The sequence below is a fragment of the Ruditapes philippinarum genome, unplaced genomic scaffold (genome assembly GCF_026571515.1).
Source record: "Ruditapes philippinarum isolate M1 unplaced genomic scaffold, ASM2657151v2 ctg3964_1_1_1_1, whole genome shotgun sequence".
Classification (NCBI taxonomy): domain Eukaryota; kingdom Metazoa; phylum Mollusca; class Bivalvia; order Venerida; family Veneridae; genus Ruditapes; species Ruditapes philippinarum.
In genome coordinates this window covers 102912-127862 of record NW_026859746.1, presented here as the reverse complement: position 1 = coordinate 127862, position 24951 = coordinate 102912, and the positions used below count along the sequence as shown (strand labels likewise).

Sequence of the window (24951 nt, the reverse complement as noted above, 5' to 3'; positions counted from 1 at the left end):
AATTAGCCTCCTTCATAATTAACGAAATCTGATTACATATCAGTTGACCAAGATTGTTCTACCTGAAGACCTATTTCTCTTTTTTAAAGCTTTTTTAAATCATATTCACATGAAGTATTATGTACTGCAAATGTTAATACGCATTATAAGTATTCATTATATGCATTCATTTTTTTATTTAAAAAGATTGGCTTAGACTTTATGGAAAACAAATTTCTAATTACCTCCCTTTATTTACATGAGATGTAAATTCGGTAATATCTTTGCAAATAATGCTTTTTGGAACTTACATCTTCATTTGAGAGTCATATTTATGATTGAATACATTAAAAAATTGAGTTACAGGATCATTAAATTGTTATCTTTAGAACAAAAGATAATGTGAAAGTGTTTATGTTTTATCATTATTTATATCACCACCGATTATTGTTTTACCAAAATTCAACAAAACGGATGTAATTGTTATCCCAGACTACAATAAATGATATTCAATTTAGTTTTGAATTTTTTTACTAGATATTTATTTATATTGATCACATAAAATGATTATTGAATCATTTTCTCTTTAAAAAAGGTTACTGTTGTTTTACATGAATTAGAATAATAAAGTCTTAATCTGAGTTATTTGACAGAAACACAATCTGTCAAAGTATCGAAATCATTAACATAAATTGTTTATATAATGATTACGGTTCTAAGCATAATTACATGTATAAGAAGTGTTTAAAGCAATTGTTAAATTTTGAAAAATAACTTGTACGTTTCATCATTTACAGATGTGGGTATAACCGATGTAACAAATCAAGAAGTAAACAAAATGGCAACCGGAGGTCAGCCACAGACGCTAGATAACCGTATATTTTTGTTTCGGTTACAAATACTAGTCATTGATGGTGGCCTCCTGATATTGAGAAATATACTGGACCAGTCCTTGACATCTCTGTGCATAACGTTCAGTGCGTGCTTGAATAAAGAAAAGTCAACAATAACACTTTTGAAAAGCCGCGGTGTTATAACCCAGGTCCAATATGACGTGTTGTTTCCAGCGGGTGGTAAAGTCCCAACTTCGTCAGATTTGGACATCACGCTGATTATTTGTCTTCTTAGAAACCTGAAATGTTTTGGATTAAATAAAAAATTTGACTGGAAGGCAACACCAGCACAAACCGATGTAACAATTGAAGCAGACATATGTCGGTTAAAGAATTTCCGAAATAAAGTAAGTACATGTATATTCGAAATGCAATTTATAAATTCATGCCTTGGCAATACAGAAGAATAAAAGTAAATGTATATATTGTCAATATAAATATCTACGTATTTTAAAAGTAACGAAATTCTGCTAAAGTTTAAGTTAAATATAATTTAATCAATCATCATACTTAAAACATATAAAATAGTACAACATTTAATATTGTCTAGAACGCCAAAGACGCCTTTTCGGCTTCCGGTAAAATGGCGGTGAAACCAATATAAATTTTCAGGAGAGAAAAAGTTGAAAAGTTGCTGTAAGATATGTTCTGAAAAGCTGGATTTATCTCTAATTGCTAAAACTAAAATGTGTACTTATGTGTACTAATGTGTACTTAAGCATCACATTTGTGGCCAATTTTGTAGACAAAGTCATTATAAGGGCAGACGACCATTTTTCTTAATTTTCATTTTAAGCTATACACTAAAGTATCGTTCAGAAAGGTGAACTATTTACGTTCAATGACTATGTGATCATTGTACACAAAAATTTAAGTACACATACAAATAGGATGGCAAAAACGTGTTTACATCCTGGGAATCGCAATAAATATAACATTACAAATAGTGTCAAATATGTCGGAAAATATCGTTACTGGGACTCCATCAACTGGTGTCAAACGAACCATTAACCCGACTATCAGCCCGCAGAGCCTTCTTATTGACGCTCCAAGGTCCTAGAAGATCTCGAAATTCTCTACCGGATATACTTACTGCGTGCCAAAAAGAATCAATCACAGTACCTGATATAGCCTCAATAATCCATGCAGCAGTATCAAGCACACCTGTGATTTGAAGCATTGTAGGACGCCATGTTGCCAGTACTAACTGAGGCAATAGAACATTCAATTTAACCTATCTTAAATAAAATTGAAAGTCAGGAAAAAGAAATTGTAACGATGAAATCAGAAATTTTTGAACTTACACATAAAAATGAATACTTGAATGTGTCTATTAGCACCAAGGAAAAAGAAAATAAATGCTGGAAGAAGAAACTAATCGAAAATAATGATCAAGTAGAAAATCTCGAGACCAGCTTGGATGAGTTAGACCAGTTCATTCTTGACATATGCCAGAAAATGAAAATTACTCCATCGGTATCATTAGATCAAATAGAAAGATCACATATTATTGCAAAAGTTAATGATAAGAAATGTCAAATTATTGTGAAATTTAATTCATAGAGAACCAAACATCTAGTCTACAGTAAAAAAAGACACTCAATCTATGTAAAACACATGAGTTCAATGTATTCATTTCTAAAGACCTCACTCGTGAACGGCAACGTATTATGCACAATCTATCACAACTCGCAGAGATAAAAATATTCACTCGTATTGGACTTTGGGCGGCAAGATCTTCTTTAAAGAGTACGAAAAAAGGTAAACGTAGACCAGTTAAAGCAATCAATGTAATAAAGAACTTTATCCCTGACCCAGACCCAGAAAAACATTTCAGACAATGGTCGAAAATCCCTTGAAGGATTTGTGAAAACCAATGTGCCCAATTAACGCTGCTACAAGTATGTGATTGAAACTATAAAGTGCAGATAATTAACGTCGAAGAATTCTTGAACATACTGACCATACATAAGTTATTTGGAATGAACAGTTACATATTAAGTACAAGTTATTCTTTTGCACTAATTTGCATGTGACTTTTCCATCTTGCCTTTAATCTTGAACCGTTAATGCAAAAACGTAAAATCTTATAATAGTGTTATTAGGGTAATTCTGCTTTGTCAACCATGTTTGTTTTCAGTAAGTAGGTCTAAAGTGAAAGTAGGTCAAAATTCATATAACAACAAAGCTCACAATGTAAAATGATAAACCATTTGAAAGTAAACTTCCAGGTCTATGTTTTAAGGACAATTATAAACAAAAATTAAAGTAATAACAATAAGAATATTTACCTTGAATGTGCTACATTTCTGAAGACCAAATATAATCTATTACAAAGTTTTATGCACTGTTAATGAATGGTAAAATCCAGTTCAAAGTCGGTTTTAATCTGATAATTGGCTAGACTTCGATACTTTATGCTTCACAGAAACTCACTTAAGTTATAATATCACTGACTCTTCAATTCCTCTAGACGGATATAGTAATTTGCAAAGCGAATACTGTAATTCATATTCTGTTTTTATAATTATGTATCTGATAAATTTATCTCAAACAGCCTAAATAATCTTGCAACTTTTTTTGAAGAGTCTGTTTGGGTTCAAATAAGAAAAACAAATTTTGATATGTACTACATATCGACCTCCAAACTATGCTTATGATTACTGGGATAAAATTATCTTGTGTATAGGAAAGGCCTTTGGACTTTGCCCAAACATAACAATTCTTGTTGATATAAATAGATACCAATTAAATTCGAGTAATAATAATCTTCGAAATATCTTATTATTAAATGGTCTACGTAATATATTACGTAATTTTGGGCCGGAGGCCTATGTTACAAATAAACTTTACTTACTTACTTACTGAATCAGCGGTTGTAATGCCAATCTATAAAAGGGGCAGTAATAACATGCCTGAATTATACACCTATTTCCCTTATAAGTTGTATAGGTGAAGTATTGAGCGAATTGTTTTTAAGCACGTTTATACTTATATGGTGTGTTAGGCACAAAGGGCTTATCTTGAAATTGTGGCAATACGGTATTGATGGTGATATATTAAATTGGTTGAATATATCTTTTAAATCGACACCAAAAAGTTTTTGTTTATTCATCTTTCTCAAGTGAGAAAATAACTACTACGGGCGTCACCCAGGGGTCAGTCTTGGGTCCATTGCTATTTTGAATCTACGTTAATGATATTGATGATAATATATCCAGCATAACCCGCCTCCTCTTTGCAGACTATAGTTCGTTGTCAATTTCCTCTAGCAACATGAATTTGATAGAAAACACACACTAAATACCAGAACAGAACAGAACAGAAAATTTATTTGTCTAACTTGAACATTTACAGTTCATCGTTACATACATACATACATTTATTCACATACATGAGGTAATGTGACATTTTATATAACATATTAATAGATTATTATATACAATTAATACATATATATATAAATGTATCGCTTTATTATGTACTTTTAAATGAAATATTGAGAAATATTGATGAAATAAAATGCGTATTTTCATTTTCCGTATTTTCACTGTAAAAATTTATTTTTCACTGCAGTGAAACATATTTTCCGTATTTTCACTGGTGTCTTGCCGGACTACTTTCTTTTAAATTCTGCCAGTACTCAAAATTTAAGTGAAAGTCTTTTAAAATTTAATGTCCAGAAAGAGAAAAATGTATATAATAAACAGAAAATTCAAGTTTTTTCTATACATACATGATTTATTTTCATCTTGTGGCATGAAAATTACAATATTTCACTCGTGGCTACCGCCACTCATGAAATATTTATTTTCATACCACTCGATGAAAATAAATCATGTATTTATAGAAAAAACTTGAATATCCTCTATGTATTTAATTTCTAATTCATTTTTTTCTTTAAATATATGTTTGAGTACATTCTAGTGATGAGTCATTTATTATGTCTTTTTTTTAATGATTTAATGAATTCCTTCGAACATCAAATGCTTTTTTACAATAATTGGCTAATTTATCTAAAATGTTTGCATTTGTACACTGTAACAATTCAGTAAATTTTAACATACTTGGGCGTGTATAATAATATCTAGGAATGCATTGTTTCCTTAATGTTGTATAAGCTGAGCAAATTAATACAAAACTAAATTCATCTTCAATATCATTACATTGGCATAATTGGCATTTCCTATCATTTCTATCAATATTTCTATGTCTTCCAGTTTCAATTTAAGTTGATGAGACGACAAACGTAATTTAGCAAGAGTATTTCTTGAAATTGTCTCCAGTTATTAACATATATATCCTGAAGCCGTGTACGAAAAATTACTGTAAACTTATTTATATCTACTGAAGAAGGAAACAACCAAACATCATTAAAACCAGCATTTTGTAATAAATCTCTTACTTTTGAAGCCCAATTGACAACATTATTATCTTCAGCAACCTGTCTTAATTTACTTATGGTACTTGATAAAATACAATTATTGTTTTTTTTCATCATGTAACTTAAAAAAATACTTAACAATCCTTATTTCTCTACCTATATATAAAGGGAATCTACCCAATTCACCATAAACAGCAGAACTTGTAGTAGACATTTTAACATTTAATAACCATTTCATGAATTTTCTATGTACTCTTTTTCTGCTTTAATAAAACCCCAAACTTCACTCGAATAATTCAATATAGATGCTGCATAAGAATCAAAAGGATTTAGCATGATATTTACAGGCACTTCTAAATCTCTCGTTATGGCAAAAAGGGACCCCATTGCTTTTAAAGCTTTGTCTGCTAATGTTTTAGTTACATTCATAAAAGATCCACCGCTGGAAAAAACAATACCTAAATAATTAAAACATGAAACAATTTCTAATATTTCCCCATCATAATACAGATGTTCATCTCTATTTATTCTCCCCCCTTTTTTGAAAATAACAACCTTTGTTTTTTCAACGTTCACTTTAAATTTCCACTTCTGACAATAACCTTTTAAATTATTTAATGATTGTTGTAGCCCGTCTGCCGTCTCTGTACGGCGTCGTCAGCAAATAGTAATAGGTAGATAGATAACTGATCTAATGTTAAACACGAATTATTGTCATTTTGTAAAAAACACCTCTATATCATTTACGAATAGTGAGAACAAAATGGGCGAAATTATCTCCCCTTGTAATAGACCGACATCACAATTGAAGAAATCTGACAATGTATCAATATGTCGAACACATAATTTAACCTCATTATACAAAGATCTAATAACATTAAAAAATCTTCCATTTACACCATTCTTTATTAATTTGACCCAAGGGGCATTTCTTTATATTGAATCAAAGCATTTCACTACAAAACAACAATATAATTTCTTTTTTTTTTTGTTTAAGCTGTCTTTCAATAAAAGAATGTAAGAGAAAAATAGCATCAACTGTACTGTAATTGGATTTAAAACCAAACTGTGCATCAGTGTGAATATCATTTACAAGTGCCCATTTTTTCAAACGTTCATTTATTATTACAGTAAATAATTTAGAAAAACAATTTATCAAAGTAATACCTCTGTAGTTTGTAGGTAAACTTGAATCGCCCTTTTTAAAAACAGGTATTATCATGCCGCTTGACCATGATTTAGGAAAACATTGTTTATCTAAAATATAGTTAAATAAAATTTCCAAAAGTTTATCTAAAATATCGATTCCCTCTTTGAAGTATTCGTACATAATATGATCGAACTTACAAGCTTTATTCGTCCCCAAAAGTTTAACTGCATTTCTTATTTCAGTAACAGTAAACGGTGCATCTAACTCATCAAATGTAGAATTTATGTTTTCACAATTATCATAGTTATTTAAAAAAAGGTTTGTATTTCAACATCTTCTTCTATTGAAAACTCTGATGTAAGGTTCTTAAAATGATTAAAAAATTCTTCCATTTCAATACTATCATCTACACAATTTGCCCTTTTCTTACTAAATAATCTCCAAAAATCTTTTGACTTTTTATTCCTCATTTCTTTTAAAGTTGTTACTTGTTTTCTATTTAAATTCCTTTTTACTTTTCTACAATGGTACTTATAATCTTTCTTTTTGCAATATAACATCTCTTTATTTTCAGCAGTTTTGTTAGCATTGAATTACGATACTGAATTTTTATAAGCAATATATTTTTTGTTTACAACTTTCATCAAACCATTTATTGATTATATTATTATTACTATCGCAGAAAAACGTGTTATATGAAATCGAATGACATGTTTCAAAATAATCATTTCCTTTATCAGTCAGGAATTTAGTAAAAATATCTACCATTTTGTTAAGATCATGGTTACTTTGTTTGCATTCATATAATTTTTGACAAAGTAGTTCAACGTCGCACGAAATATCGCGAATAAATTCATCTCTATACTCAGGATTCCATTTATAAACCGTGCGTTTACGTGGTTCTGCCTCAACCGGTGAATACCGATTTACATACTCTTCAAAAATGGTGTCATAAGTGGCTAATTAAATTTTATCCAGATAAAACAGAAGTTAAGTTTTTTCTCTTTAAATGATTAACACAGTCCTTGTCTATTCTTTGAAAATACCCAACTTATGTAAACACGTCTTGGACTTACATTAAGTGAAGATAATATTTTCTATACGTAGATCGAAGTTTATCTGTTTACCATGCACGTATTAGAAACGAATGAAGTAATCTTAATGCGGATCTTTGTAAAAATCATTTACGAGATAACTCATTTTATAGCAACTGTACATCTAGTATTGAAGATGCTGAACATTACTTTTTAAATGTCCCAAATATAACGAAATAAGAGTGCAGTTATTCGGCTCAACTCGCAGTTTCCATCATTTGAGCGTAAAGACCCTTTTGTTTGGAAAAGAATCTCCTTCTGATGAAAATAACTCATTAATTTTTGATAAGGTACAAATATTTACTAAATCATCGTGTAGATTTGAATCTTAACATTTTTATATCAACTATACTACTTGCCACGTTCAATAGGTATCCTTGCATACTGACCTCTATCCACCATTTTTCTTTTCTTTTCTGTACGAAATCTGCTGTGGTCATAGTATTATTTTTACAATAGCCATAGCTCTTAAATTTGGTTTGCAAATCATGGTCATGCAACTACATAATTATGTAAAGAAGCAGACGCTTGTTTTGGTTGAGTCTATTATGTTTTGTTTAGGGGGTGTTTTGTCATATTACAGAAATTTACAATTTATATGCATTTATTATTTTTCGATTATTTCAATCATTTTAAACGATTCTTGGATCGTTTTATCAAATTATTTGTAAATGAAATTGTTATATGTCCGATTAAAGGTATAATTGTAATGACCATAAAACTAGTTCACACCTTAATGTGTATTGATCACGTGATAGTTTCAGCCAATGACAAAACATCAACATTGTCAGGCAGAGAAAAGGTTTGCAATTAGTAAATCGTTGATATTTACGTAGCAAACAAACTTTGAATTGCAAGTATACTTTCGGCTGAAGAAACTGTCCGAGGAGGACCAGGCATTTTCGTATCGTAACATGGTTGTCGTTAAATTATCACGTGATTATCCCAAGCACCACCGCGACTTAACGCGGGAATTATAAATATACATGTAGCAAACATGGGCGCGTATAGGATAGGATATACCTCTTTAGCTCAATTGTCACAAAGTGACAGGATGACCTTTTGTGATCGCTTTACGTCCGTCGTCCGTCCGTCCGTCCGTCGTCCGTAAACTTTTACTTTAAATGACATCTCCTCATAAACCACTAAGCCAATTCCATCCAAACTTCACAGGAATATTCCTTTGGTGGGCACCTTTGAAATTTGTTCAAATAATTTAATTTCATGCAGAACTCTGGTTGCCATGGCAACCAAAAGAAAAAACTTTAAGTATTTTCTTCTTAAAAACCAAAAGAGCGAGAGCTTAGATATTTGGCATGATACATTTTCCAGTGAGTGTCTACCAAGTTTGTTCAAATAAAAGCCCTGGGGTCAAAATTGGCCCCGCCCTAGGGGGTCATTGATTTTCCCTATATGCATAAAGTAAAATGTTTAAAAATCTTCTTTTAAAAAACCCAAAGAGCTAAGATATTAAGCATGAAGCATGTGCTAATGGAGTCCTGGGGTCAAAATTTGCCCCGCGCCAGGGGTCATTAATTTCATTATATGTGTATAGCAAAAACTTAAAAAATCGTCTTTGAAAAAAAAACTAAAAGCTAGAGTTTAGATACAATGCATGAAACATTTTCTAGTAAGTGTCTACAAAGTTTGTTCAAATAAAAGCCCTGGGGTCAAAATTGGCCCCACCCCGAGGGTCATTCATTTTCCTAATATATGTATAGCAAAAACTTTAAAAAATCTTCTTTGAAAAAACTCAAATAGCTACAGTAAGCATGAAGCATATTCTAGTGAGTGTCCATAAGGCTTGTTCAAATAAAATCCCTAGGGTCAAAATTGGCCCCGCCCCGGGGGACATTGATTTTCCTTATATGTGTATAGCAAAAACTTAAAAATCTTCTTCGAAAAAAACCCAGAGAAGCTAGAGTTTAGATATTAAGCATGAAACAATTTTTAGTAAATGTCTACAAAGATTGTTCAAATAAAAGCCACTGGCCCTGTCCCAGTGGTGTCATTGTTTTTAATAATATGTGTAAAGAAAAAACTTTAAAAAATCTTCTTTTAAAAAAAAACAACGAGCTAGACCTTAGATTTTTAGCATGAAACATCTTCTAATGAATGTCTACCAAGTTTGTTCAAATAAAAGCCCTGGGGTTTAAACTGGCCCGCTCCGGGGGCCTAAATACAGGTGAGCGACTTCAGGGCATTGATGGCCCTCTTGTTATATCTATTTGTAATGGATATTTACAAACCGTATCTTTTTGGTTTTATTGGATCAATCGATAACAAAATTTGTAAATATATAATAATTTCTCAAATCTGTGACCATGATTTTCAATGAAATTGTACCTTTAATATATTAGAATGGTTTTTAATGCTCTGAAATATTAAGAAAAGAAAAAAAAGAAAGAAAAAAGATCGTGTCCGTGTAAACTATGTTTTTTTATAAACTGGGGATCAGGTTTACGAGTTCAGAAAACAAAGAAATACTGAAGCAAAAACGGGTTTTTATTGTTTATATTTCTATTTCTGTGGGTATGCAAAAAATTCATATGGTCTGTTCAGTGGAAGATGTGTAATTTTGTGGGTTTTTTTTGAAGCAGTAAATTGTTTGTGCATTGTTCTTTCCTTACATAACACCTTTCATGCAGCAAGCAAAAAAGTCTTCACACAAGTTAGTATGCAATGGTACCTATATTACATACGAATGTATGTAATATTTTTCTTGTTATTTAATTTTTTCTTCTTCTTTCCTAACTGCTCTACTATCAATCAATTTGGTTTGTAACTGTCTTATTATTAATAGATAATTATATGATTCAGGGAAGAACCGTTTGCTTAAGTTGTAAGATCTCGTGGTTTAACCCTTTTGCTACTTTTGTGTTTATATTATGATAGTTTTATGTTATACCCCGGTCATATATTCACGGAATACGCCCACGGAAGAGCCACGGATTAATTCCGGCATCGTCCGTAGCTATCCGTACTGGTCAGTAGCTCTCCGTATTGTAACAGTAAACAATCGTAGTAGTCCTTGTATATCCGTAGCAAACCTTGACAATTTTTGAACATGCACAAAAATTTGCTACGGAAAAATCAACCAAAGCGTATCCCTGCTAGTCCGTATTAAACCGTACTGATACGTACTGGTCCGTACGAAAACCGTACTAGTCCGTACTGATTCGTAGTCCACCAACTTATCAAGGATTTCCACGGTTTGGTACGGAGAACTACGTATTTGTACGGTTACCCTACGTATAAGCTACGGTTTTAATACGGATTAATACGGCATTGTCACGGAAAGCCACGATCGTAATACGTTGTACTACGGAGAGACAAGGATTAGCACGGTCTTATACGGTTGACTGCGTTGCAACACGAAACGGTACGGAATGGTACGGTCCACCACTGTTTAGTACTGATGAATTAAGTTACTACCTTCTTGTTAAAAACAGATATATCGATATCTCTTATACTAAAACAATACAAATTTAGCCGTTTTCAAACCGCTAGTTTGTTGTAATTAAATGTCCGATTTTATAAAAATGATTACATCAATGAAAAGCTTGGGATCTTAGCTTTGTCACAGTATATAATTTAACTTATCTTTTGACACCAAGGTATTTAAATTAACTGTTAAACCTACCATATGTCAGACCATTTTACATAAGATTTATACAGTGAGATACGCAACCGGTTATCTTTACTCGAAAACCTACTGATAAGAATAGCCTTTCGTCTGCTAGTTGGGAAAAGTGTTTATCGTTGTATTCGCGACAATACCGCTGCCAGGAAACAATTCGAGATAATACTGCCGCCATGAAACTATCGGATATATACTACAGTCATGAAACAATCCGAGATAATATTGCCGCCATGAAACAGATAGAAATAATAGTGCCGTCATGAATGAATCCGAGATAATACTGCTGTCATGAAACAAGCAGAGTTAATACTGCCGCCAAGAAGCATTCCGATATAATACTGCAGTCATAAAACAAAGAGAGACAGTACTGCCATCATGAAACAATCGAAGATGATATTGCCGGCAAGAAACCATTCGAGATAATACTACAGTCATAAAACAAATAGAAATAATACTGCCGTCATGAAACAATCAGAGATAATGCCGCTATGAAATACTCTGGGATTTTAATGTCCTCATTAGAAAATCCGAGATAAAACTACCGTCAAGAAAACAATCAATTCGAGTTAAAACTGCTGTCATGAAACTATATAAAATATTACTGCGGTTATGAAACAATCAAAGCTTATACTGTCGTCATGAAACAATCAGAGGTGAAACAATTCGAGATAATACTGCTATCATGAAATAATCCAAGATATAACTGCCGTCATGAAACAATCAGAGATAATAATACCGTCAAGAAACAATCCTAGATAATACTTCTACAATGAATCAGTGCGAGATGATAATGCCACCATCAACATACTATGATATTACTGCCGTCATGAAACAGTTCGAGATAATACTGCTGTCTTAAAAATGTCTCTGATTATACTGCCGTAAAGAAACAGTGCAAAATAAAACTGCAGTCAGGAAAAAATCAGAGATATTCCTGCCGCCATTTAACAATCTGAGCGTATTCTGTCGCAATTTATTACTCTGAGATATTACTGCCGTCATGAAACAATCCAAGATAAAACCATTGTCATGAAACAATCCGAATTTTTTCTGCAGTTATGTAAGAATCCGAGCTAACACTACCGTCAAGAAACAATCTGAAATATTATTGCCATCATGAAACAGTCAAAGATAAAACTGCCCCCATGAAACAATCCGGGATAATATTGCTTGATAATAATATCCTTGATAATTCAGTCGCCAAGAAAACAATCCGATCTGAAATTGACGTCATAAAACAATCCGAGTTAAAACTTTCCAAAAAAACAATCTGAAATAATACTGTCATAATGAAACAATTCGAGATAATACTGCCGCAAAGAAAAAATCCGAAATAACACCGCCGCCAGGAAACAATTCGAGAAATTACTGCCGCCTAGAAACAAACTGAGATAATACTACAGTCATGAAACAATCCGAGATAATACTGCCGTCATGAAAAAACGGAATTAATACTGCCGTCAGGAAACAATTCGAGATGATACTGCCGCAAAGAAACAATTCGAGATAATATTACAGTCATGAAACAATCCGAGATAATACTGCCGTCATGAAAAAACGGAATTAATACTGCCGTCAGGAAACAATTCGAGATAATACTGCCACAAAGAAACAAATCGAGATAATACTACAGTCATGAAACAATCCGAGATAATACTGCCGCAAAGAAACAAATCGAGATAATACTACAGTCAGGAAACAATTCGAGATAATACTGCCGCTAAGAAACAAACTAAGATAATACTACAGACAGGAAACAATTCGAGATAATACTGCCGCAAAGAAAGAAACTAAGATAATACTACAGACAAGAAACAATTCGAGATAACACTGCCGCTAAGAAACAAACTAAGATAATACTACAGACAGGAAACAATTCGAGATAATACTGCCGCAAAGAAACAAACTGAGATAATACTACGGTCAGGAAACAATCCGAGACAATACTGCTGCAAAGAAACAAATCGAGATAATTCTACAGTAATGAAACAATCAGAGATAATACTGCTGCCAAGAAACAATCCGATTTAATATTACAGTCATGAAACAATCCGAGATATTACTGCGGTCATAAAACAAATAGAGATAAAACTGCCGTCATGAAACAATTCAAGATAATACTTCCCTCATGACACAATCTGAGGTAATACTGTTGTTATAAAACAACCCTAGATAATTCAGCCGTAAATAAAACAATCCGACCTGAAGTTTACGTCATGGAACCATTCGGAGATAATAATGCCGCCATGAGTCATTGTAAGATAATACTCCCTCGTAAAATAATCATAGATACTTCTGCAAACATGAAAAAATCAAAAATAATACTGCCGTTAACATGAATATTTTTAATTTCTGTATCTGACATTTCGGATGAAATTTTTCGAGTTATCATAACTGTCATGAAAAATTCCGGGCTTCAATTTATGTCATGAAATAATCCATCACCACATAATTCGAAATGTTATCAATATTATACAGTTATTTCATATGTGATTTGGGAACACTCAAACTGTTGGCCCGAGGTGGAGGGGGTAGTGTTTTGAGGCCGAGGGCAACAGTTCAAAACACTATCCCCGACACCGGGTGATAACTGTTTGACTGTTCCCAAATCACATATGAAATAACTGTTTTATTACCTGATCAATTAGTGTTTTAACAGTACTTGCAGAAGAAACTAGAAATGTGTCCATAGGACACGGTTGCCCCCACCGCGCCACTGTTCTGTCAATCTTATGACTCTAGGTCAAATATTTTTTTGAAAACTAAAAATCTTTTACTCAGTAAAGGGCAAGAAATTTACAAATACTGAATAAATCCACAAGCAAAACCCAAGGTGCATAGGTACACATGCTGATCAACATTCTTGTAAACTTTCAGGCCTTTTAAATACTTTTTGAGCTTTGCATGAACAAGTTGAAAATTGCAAATTTATACTACTGTAAGTCAAGGGCAATAACTTTGACAAAACTGAAAAAATCCACATGCAAAGTATCAGGTGCATAGCTTCAAAGTGATGTGAATCATTATTCCTGTAATTTAGTGATGTTGATTATTATTCCTGTTATGTTGATTGATTCTAACTCAAGCACTCAAGGAACAAATAACAACATAATGAAACGGTTTTTACTAAGTCAAGGGAAATAAATCTACAAATACTAGATAAATCCACAAGCGAAACCCCAGGTACAAAACTAAATATGCTGAGCAACCTTCCCGTAAGGTTTAATGAATTTATGTCAAATCCTTTTTGATTTACATGCGACACAAGTTGAAAAATGCAATAACAAATATAAGTCAAGGGCAATAACTCTAAAAATTCTAAATAAATCCAGACGAAAATACCATGGTGCACAACTACACATGCTGATCAATATTCCTGTAAAGTTTCATGACTCTATGTCAAATCCTTTTTGAGTTACATGCGACACAAGTTGAAAATTGCAAAATTTTATTAAGTCAAGGGCAATAACTCTAAAATACTAGATAAATCCAGACGAAGATACCCAGGTGCACAACTACACATACTTTTCAACATACCTGTAAAGTTTTATGACTCTAGGTCAAATACTTTTTGAGTTACATGCGACACAAGTTGTAAATTGCAAAATTTTACTAAGTCAAGGACAATAACTCTAAAAATACTAAATAAATCCAGACGAAAATACCAAGGTGTACATTTACACATGCTGATCAACATTCCTGTAAAGTTTCATGACTCTAGGTCAAATACTTTTTGAGTTACATGCGATACAAAAGAGAACGGACGGACGGAAGGACGGACGGAAGGACAAGGGTAAATCTAAATGCCCGCCACTAAAGTGGGGGCACAAAAAGAACAATAAAATAGTTTTGCATATATGTTAATAATTAATCTTTTTACTTTAACTATGCCACGTGACGTCTGGTTTATGATCAAGATCGATGGACGCTTCAAATGGGAATCATCTATGACGTCAATGACGTCAGAGCACGCGAGTGAAACAGTCGAAACTATTGACCGGTCAACAGTTCGCGAACGTTGACGTTTTTAGAATTTCGGAAAACAGTTAAAAATACCAAATTACATTTATGTAAGGTATCAGGTAATAACATCAATTATGCAATGATATATATAACTGCTTTCATAAAAATAATCTGAAAGATAAAGCAGCCGTCATAAAATAATTCGAGTTAAAACTGCCGCCCAGAAACAATCCGTGATAATACTGTGTCATGAAACAATCCAAGATAATAATGCCGTCATGAAACAAAAATATAAATAATACTGCCGCCATGAAATAGTCCGAGATAATAATGCCGGTATGAGGCAATCCGAGATGATACTGTCACCAAGAAACAATCCGAGATAATACTGCCGTCATAAAACAAAATAAAGATAATACTGCCGCCGTCTATTAGCTCGAGATAATACAGCTGTCATGACACATTTTGAGATGTTACTGTATTCATGAAATAACCCGAGAATTTACTGCCGTTATAAAATAAATCGGGATATAAGGGTGGGGTGGCTTTTGTTACTTATGATTCGGTAATTTGAGCTCTTAACATATTTAGTTTTTATTTCAGATAAGTCACATATCAATAACGACTGCAATACAACAAACTGATTTTACAGCTTGGTGGAATGAGATTGAACAGGTGAGCACATTTCGCTTTCATAGTATTATTATTATCTTTAGTATTTTAAACGGTAAGTCATGTATTCTTAAAAAATGGAAACATTTAATGGGATATTAAATTCAAATTCAATGATATAATCCATATAAACGTGTAAATGTTTGACGCTTCATAGTCAAAACAAGAAAAGAATTTCAAACGACCCAATTTCCCCATAGAGACATTTGATCGCCCAATTTGATCTATGTAAGAATTTCAAATTTTATTATTTTAAAATTTACGTCCTCAGTGGAGTTCCTTTAATGAATGATTTTGACTTATCTCTGCGAACGCTTGGTGTATTTAGACTTTAAAAGAACATTTACGCTTTTCAAGTATCAGTTCTTTAAGAGCGTCTCGATTTTCAGGTGTCAAGTATTTCAGTGTTTTACGATTTTCCGTTGTCAAGTACTTTCAGTAATTCTCGATATTCAGGTGTCAAGTACTTTCAGAGTTTCACGTTTTCCAGTTGTCAAGAACTTTCAGTGTTTCTCGATTTTCAGGTGTCAAGTACTTTCAGAGTTTCTCGATAATCAGGTGTTAAGTACTGTCAATGTTTCACGAGTTTCAGCTCTAAAGTACTTTCAGTGTTTCTCGATTTTTTATGTTGTCAAGTACTTTCAGTGTTTCACGATTTTCATTTGTCAGGATTTTTCATTGTTTTCGATTTTCAGATGTCAAGTACTTTCAGTGTTTCATGATTTTCAGGAGTCAAGAAGGTCCAGAGTTTCCTGATTATTGGGTGTTAAGTACCTTTAATGTTTCACGATTTTCTGTTGTCAGGAACTTTCAGTGTATCTCGATTTTCAGGTGTCAAGTACTTTCAGTGTTTCATGATTTTCAGTTGTCAAGTACTTTCAGTATTTCTCGATTTTCAGGAGTCAAGTAGGTTCAGAGTTTCTCGATTATTGGGTGTTAAGTACTTTTAATGTTTCACGATTTTCAATTGTCAAGTACTTTCAGTGTTTCACGATTTTTTATGTTGTCAAGTGTTTCACGATTTTCAGTTGTCAAGTACTTTCAGTGTTTTACGAGTTTCAGATGTCAAGTTCTTTTAATGTTTCACGTTTTTCAGTTGTTAAGTACTTTCAGCGTTTCTGGATTTTCAGTTGTAAAGTACTTTCAGTGTTTCACGATTTTCAGTAGTCAAGTACTTTCAGTGTTTCTCGATTTTCAGTTGTCAAGTACTTTCAGTGTTTCACGATTTTCAGTTGTAGAGTACTTTCAGTATTTCTTGATTTTCAGGTGTCAAGTAAGTTCATTATTTCTCGATTAGCAGGTGTCAAATACTGTCAATGTTTCACGATTTTCAGTTGTCAAGTACTTTCAGTATTTCTCGATGTTTTAAGTTGTCAAGTACTTTCAGCATTTCTTGATATTGAGGTGTCAAGTATGTTCAGTATTTCTCGATTTTCTTGTGACAAATACTGTCAATGTTTCACGATTTTCAGTTGTCAAGTACTTTCAGTGTTTCACGATTTTCAGTTGTCAAGTACTTTCAGTGTTTCTCGATTTTCAGTTGTCAAGTACTTTCAGAGTTTCTCGATTATCAGGTGTCAAGTACTGTCAATGTTTCACGAGTTTCAGTTGTCAAGTACTTTCAGTGTTTCACGATTTTCAGTTGTCAAGTACTTTCAGTGTTTCACGATTTTCAGTTGTCAAGTACTTTCAGTGTTTCACGATTTTCAGTTGTCAAGTACTTTCAGTGTTTCTCGATTTTCAGGTGTCAAGTACTGTCAATGTTTCACGAGTTTCAGTTGTAAAGTACTTTCAGTGTTTCGCGATTTTCAGTTGTCAAGTACTTTCAGTGTTGAATGAGTTTCAGTTGTCAAATACTTTCAGTGTTTCACGATTTTCAGTTGTCAAGTCCTTTCAGCACTTCTCGATTTTCAGTTGTCAAGTACTTTCAGAGTTTCTCGATTATCAGGTGTCAAGTACTGTCAATGTTTCACGAGTTTCAGTTGTAAAGTCCTTTCAGTGTTTCACGATTTTCAGTTGTCAAGTACTTTCAGTATTTCTCGATTTTCAGATGCCAAGTATTTTCAGAATTTTTCGATAATCAGGTGAAAGTACTGTTAAAATTTCACGAGTTTCAGTGTTTGACAATGTTTAGGTTTCTAGTACTTTGACTGCGTCACTTAGATAGCTTACATATTTTACAGGAAACATAGTTTAGAAGACGTCTACCAAGTAAGAGCCCCTTTTTAAACTTGCCATGCCTTTGGGGTCATGGAATTTCCTTACTGGAGCTTGAATTTGATAGCAACCAGTGGCTTAACAATCGTCACTTTACAGTCATCAGTGACTTTACTGGCAACCATTGTCTTCCATAGCAACTGGTGACCTCCATAGCAAACCAGTTATTTTTGTAGTAGCAATTGGCTTTCCAAAGATATTAGTGACTTCCTAAGATATCACAAACTTTCCATAACAACCAGGGGCTTTCATAAAAAGCGTTGACTTTCCAGAGTATCCAGTGACTTCAAAGGCAACCATTTACATTCTTCAGAAACGAGCCAATTCCACATCAGCTGTTCTATTTCCTAAGCAAACTTGTATTTATCAGCAACAAGTGTTTTCTTCAATTATTGATGTTCCATAGCAAGCAGTGATTTTTCTACAGCAAATGATTTTTTATCGACCAGTCACTTCAATAGAAGCAATTGACTCCCATTGCATTCATTGTTTTCCATAGCATACATTGAATTTTCATTTTTCCATAGCAACCATATAATTTCATAGCTACCATTAACTTTTCATAGAAACTATTGACCTTTTAGGATTGTTGAATGTCCGTCGTCCGTTCACACTTGTTCGTGAACACTCTAGCGGTCACATTTTTGCCTCAATCATTATCAAACTTTGTCAGGATGCTAATCTAGGTAATAGCTCGGATGAGTTCGAACATGTGTCATCTCGGATGAACAACTAAGTCACAGGAGCTAAAAAAAGGAAAAACTTTGTTAACACACTAGCGGTCATATTTTGCCTTAATCATCATCAAACTTTGTCAGGATGCTTGTCTAGGTCAAAGCTCGGATGAGTTCGAACATGGGTCTCGGATGAAAAACTAGGTCATAGGAGCTTAAAATAGAAAAACCTTGTTAACACTCTAGTGGTCACATGTTTAACTCAATCATCCTTAACCTTAGTCAGGATGCTTGTCTAGGTAATTGCTCGGATGAGTTTGAACATGGATTATCTCGGATGAAAAACTAGGTCACAAAAGCTAAAAATAGAAAAACCTTGTTAATACTCTAATGGTCAAATAAGTCAGGATGCTAATCTAGGTAATTTCTCACATGAGTCCGAACATGGGTCATTGAACATGGGGTCAAAAACTAGGTCAAACTGCTCAAATATAGATAATCCTTGTTAACACTCTGGTGGTCACATTTTGACTCACCTGTCATAAAACTTGGGCAGAATGCTTGTATAGGTAATTGTTCGGATGAGTTCGATCGGTCAGGTTAGTGATCTAGGGCCATCATGGCCTTCTTGTAATCGAGAAATCAACCATTGACTTTCATAGTAACCATAACTTCCTACTTGTAAAGCCGCCAGTGAATCTTTTAATAACTAATAATTTTCTCAGCAATAACAACCGGTTTTATATTTGCACGATTTCAGATGCAGATATGACCTTTGTGATATCAGTAAATGATTATGACTTGATATCTGCTTTTCATTGATAGTAAACAGTGTTAATTGTCCCCTGTTATCAAGAACATTTATAATAAAAAGAGCCATAATTACTCTTGTTCAGTAACTTTTGTCTTTCATGTCTAATCAACAAACAAACAGATAAATTGTTGGGTCAACATCTTCGATAAACACTTATAAAGATCATTAAACATCGATACTTTAATGATAAAGTTATTTATTTCCGGTTTAAGATACTTGTTCGTCGAAGTTCTCAAGCTTTGAATATTCAGCAAACAATCGGCGAATTCAAAACTTGCCCTCTTGATCCGGAAGAAGAGAGAAGGATACAGAAAGAAATAAAAAAATGGAAGGACTATGAAGACGATGTTGACCGACTAAAACAGGAAATGACAGCCGTAAAAGAAAATGTTACTGACGTGAAGAAAGGCCTTGAAGACGTAAAGGGAAATGTAACTGAAATGAACAAAGACCTTGATGACATAAAGGAAAATGTTACTGACGTGAAGAAAGACATAGACGACGTTAAAGTAAATGATGCTGCAGTGAAGAGAGACCTTGATGGCATAATGGAAAATGTAACTGATGTGAAAAAAGATCTTGATGGCATAAAGGAAAAGGTCACTGATGTGAAGAAAGACCTTGAAGACGTAAAGGAAAATGATACTACAATGAAGAGAGACCTTGAAGACATTAAGGAAAATATAACTGGTGTGAAAAAAGACATTGATGATATCAAAAGATGGCAAGGGGCAGGTTTGTTATTTTTTAGGCTTAAATATTTTATTGTTTAATGAATTGGATATTATTGATATCTTTAGAAAGACTGAACAAAATATACCAGAATACATACAAATGCTATAAAACTTTTATGGATTTAAAATTTACATGTCAAAAGCAATAATTCTTAAAACATAAGGCAATCTATAAATCAATAAATACAAACATGTACTTCTTTAGGGTTTTGTTCTTGACATTTCCAATTCGTGATAACAATCAACTCGTTTATTTTTCTGAAGCTGTGTTTACAAATCCGCTTGTCGGTTTGATATATTTGATAAATCCCTTTTCAAACTATTGTCATTGCCAGAAATGTCAACAGTAAAACAGAAAAACGAAATTGTCCCTTTCAAAGACTTGGTAAACATTTGGCATGGCATTATTTTTATAATCGATTCATTCTACTTTGTTAGTATATTAGATTTAATATCTTGCGGTAAATATTAAGTAAATCTATAATATTTTTTAAGTTTTTAGTCATGAGTAACTTTAAGAAAATCTAAAATTGTGCCGCTGAAACTATCAATGTAACCAAAAAATATCATAGCATGTCATTTGCCAAAAGATACATACATGCAAATCAATCAATCTCGTGGACGATACTAGTGAAAAAAACTATTTAATAATTACAACAATACGGAACAGTTTTCTTCTGTCTTGTTTCTTAAACATGCTAATTAAATGCCTTTAAATGAACTGTCAACGTTTTACACTTTATAATCAACCATATAACCCCTTCCAACAGGTTTATTATTTACATTAAACTGTTTGGTTATTTGAGATTCATGTACATAAATGAAGGATCACCCTTGAATGTACTTACATGTATATGATTTTATTTGATTGATAGACCCCATGTCGTAAACACAATGAATATAAATTAGAGAAACAATTTTTCATTTTTACTTTTAATATCATATTTAAACACATTTAATTTTTACTTTTACAAACCAAAAGAAAAAAATATTTTCAATATTACAACATTTTACAACAAAATACATTTCACAGCAAAATATCTCAACATAATCCCTTTCCTTTCTCTGTAAAATCCTTATCAACACTAAGCGTATGTGACAATGCTGTCTCTATTTATGCAATGATTTCATGAAAAGCACATGAATAAGTATGTGGCAGGTAATATTAATGTCGGGAAAGTTATTAAGAGCAATGTAAAATCATAAGACTTTGGCGCGCAATCCAAAGGAGCAATGAACGGAGTAACAACATACAATAATGTTAAAAAGAACAACATTGAAATTCAAAGTATGCATTAAATTACCGCTATGTTAGCGCCATGACATCCCGCGTCTGTTCAAAAGCTTGAGGCTGTCTGTAGCTCATGCCGTCTGATTTTCTGTCTGCACTTTCTAAGCTTACCAGAACCGAAGGTTCAGGGTGAGCTATAAGTATCAAAGAGGGGGTGCTCCGGCGTCCGTCAGTCCGTCGTCATGCGTCAACAATCGTCTTCTTCTCTGAAACTGCTGGGGATTTACTTAAAGTTTCGTCTGTAGCATCCTTGTGACACTTACACTTGATTTGTTCATGTAATTTCAATTGGCTCCTTTTAGGGGTCAACAGAGCTAAGAATAGAAAATCCTTTAAACATCTTCTTCTACAGAACTTATTGGTGGATGATCACCAAATTTTGTCTGTAGCATTCTTAAATAGTCTTTTATCAAATTTGCTCATATCAAATTGATTGGCCCCTTTTAAAGGTCTCTGGGGCTAAAAATAGAAATATATTTAAAGACCTCCTTATACAGAACTAATGGATCGGTGATCACCAAATTTTTTCTGTAGAATTCTTAGATAGTCTTTTATCAAGTTTGCTCATATTAATTTGATTGGACCCTTTTAGGGGCCGCTAAAGCTAAAAATTAGAAATACCTTTAAACGTCTATTGCTACAGAACTAATTGATAGATGATCACCAAACTTTGTCTGTAGCATTTTTGGGTAATCTTTGATCAAGTTTGCTCATATTAATATGATTGGCCCCTTTTAAGGGCTGATAAAGCAAAAAATAAAAATACATTTAAACATATCATTATACAGAACTAATTGATGAATGATCACCAAATTTTGTCTGTAGCATTCTTGGGTAGCTTAAAATGACATTGACTATATAGAAATATAAATATATATAAATAAAAATAGAATTTTGCCCAAATTGGCTAAATATTTGTTATTTTGATGTGTCTCATTCATCTAGGGCATATAAGTTTTGAAGTTAATGTCTTCAAGTAGGTTAAACTGAACTTTATCTTGGCGTTCACAGAACCTTGACCGGCATATGGTATTTTTTTCCCTCAATTGACATAGATGATGTTACATTATTGAAATTTCATACATTTGGCCAAATACATTTAGAAAAAAATATTTTGAAAAAAGTGATAATATTGACTTATTTCAACATATTGTTTTATTTTTTGTATTGCATAACAGAGAAAAGTAACGAAACCGATTCATCAGTACAAACAGAGGAGAGAAAATATCAAAATCGCAAGAAGGGTAAGTTTGCACAACCATCATATTTAGTAAAACAATGCTCTTTGTCTGTCGTCAGTACATATCACCTTCCTCGGAGCGTTGGAGTTATTAACAACCTTCTTGCAACAATATCGTCGAGATATAGAGGCATCGAATACGGTGGCAAGGGCGGCGAGTGCCGTCTAAATAATTTGCCAGATAACTGTCACCGGTTCCCAAAGTGACTGTGACATGAAGCTGTTATAAGTTGTGAATATTTCGTGTCTTACACGGTAAGATGACTAGTTCTACAAATTTATTGTTTTTCAAAATGTGCTGGTAATCTTTGTTGCCTGTCAAAAAGAAAAGTGTTATTCATTGAAGGTATATATATATATATATATATATATATATATATATATATATATATATATATATATATATATATATATATATATATATATATATATATATATATATATATATATATATATATATATATATATATATATGTGTGTGTGTGTGTGTGTGTGTGTGTGTGTGTGTGTGTGTATTAACAATTATATATGTAAGCGACTGAAAATGGGGTGATTCTTCAGAAGTAAAGTCAACAAATTACACCAAAATTGCAGACTCCGTTTGATTGAGTCTATTTATGACGGAAAAAAGTGCTATATCATCTGCTTCTCCTTTCTTCGGTTTTTATTCAATTCAATTTTCAACATTTAATGTGCTAGAATCAATGATCCCAAAGGGCCTGAAAATATAACTGAAAACTGCCAACATACGATCATATGTAGTGATTGTAAGTGTTTGATTATATTTAATGAGTTTATAATTATTTGTAAATGATTGCCTGATATAAGGTTAATTGAACTGTCCGCACAAAATAATATCGAAAATAGATTATAATTTTTTTATGATATAATAGCCCTTATTAAAATACCTTTGTCCGTTCATCAAAAAAGCTAATAATAATAATAATAATAATAATAATAATAATAATAATATAATAATGGTATACAAATGATTAGGTTATACAATATAAACTGCCTAAAATACATAAACTCACAGGAATACTGACCAAATACAAAGAAAAAAATATGTTATGAATATATTGACCACTAAGGAGTAATGCAGTAAACGATATACAACGACACGACGGGCATCGATCAATGCCGTTACGTCACTTCCTTTCTGGTTTGTTTGAATTATACAAACTGTCCAAAATTTATAAAGATTAAGCTGACGGAGCATGGTATTTGTTACCTTTATGGGGGCATAGTTGGCCAAGTAGGTTAAGGTCGATGACATCACCGCTGTTGGTTCGGATCCCGCGAGCAACTTTGGACATTTTTATGTGAGAAAGCTATCAAGCAAGCTTCCGTATCAATTGTGATTGTGTGTTTGAACATTCGTCGCCCAAATTAATAACCTTGAAAATGTGTAAGGTAAGTAAACAACACAAATCAAAGCGTTTGCGCTTATACTAACTTCCACTGTATTAAAAAAGTGTAAGTCCGTAAGAATGTGTTCGACAAACAGTAGAAGAGAATACTGAATCATATTTGTCACTAGCTTAATTAATGTGTGAAGGCTACTATTTCTTGAATTCATACAATTTAATACTAGATCTATAGGATAGGACATGTTCTATCTCTAAATACTTGCTGTACAAACCTCACACTATGGAATGCCGTGACTTTCTTATGTGATCAATGTTTTTGCTATCTTGTGAAACGATGATATTATTTCGTCGTTTGAGCATGTTAACACGTGCAATTCACATCATGTCTTGTTAAAGGATCATGCTGACTTGTTCAAATAGCATGTTAACTTGTCCAATTATCATAATGACATGTGCAGACAACATGTTAACTTGTCAAAAGATATAATGACTTGTACAAATGACATGCAAACTTTTCAAAATATAATGATGACTTGTGCAAACGACTTGTTTATTTGTCAAAGTATTGTGATGACATGTGCAAAAGACATGTTAACTTGTAAAAATTTCATGATGACATGTCCAAACGGCATGTTTACATGTCGAAATATCGTTCTGACATGTGCACAAGCATGTTAACTTGTCAAAGTATTGTGATGACCTGTGCAAATCATATGTTAACATGTCAAAGCATCATGATGACTTGTGCAAACAACATGTTAACCTGTCAAATTATCATAATGACTTGTGCAGACAACATGTTAACTTGTCAAATAATCGTTATGACTTGTGCA

General features: G+C 32.8%; 1 protein-coding gene across 1 annotated transcript; it reads left to right on the top strand.

Annotated features, from left to right (window-relative positions):
* Positions 1-777: 777 nt before the first annotated feature.
* Positions 778-22955, top strand: LOC132757757 (uncharacterized). The gene is made up of 4 exons (XM_060749143.1): positions 778-1219; positions 15710-15781; positions 19696-20218; positions 22687-22955. The coding sequence occupies exons 1-4, from the start codon at positions 818-820 to the stop codon at positions 22953-22955; spliced, it is 1266 nt and encodes a 421-aa protein (XP_060605126.1). The 5' UTR covers positions 778-817.
* The last annotated feature ends 1996 nt before the right edge of the window (positions 22956-24951 follow it).

Coding starts and splice junctions, on each gene's coding strand:
- LOC132757757 (XM_060749143.1), top strand. CDS start 818: ATGGCAACCGGAGGTCAGCCACAGACGCTAGATAACCGTATATTTTTG. Junction 1,220..15,709: donor TAAAGAATTTCCGAAATAAA/GTAAGTACATGT, acceptor TTTTTATTTCAG/ATAAGTCACATATCAATAAC. Junction 15,782..19,695: donor GGTGGAATGAGATTGAACAG/GTGAGCACATTT, acceptor TTCCGGTTTAAG/ATACTTGTTCGTCGAAGTTC.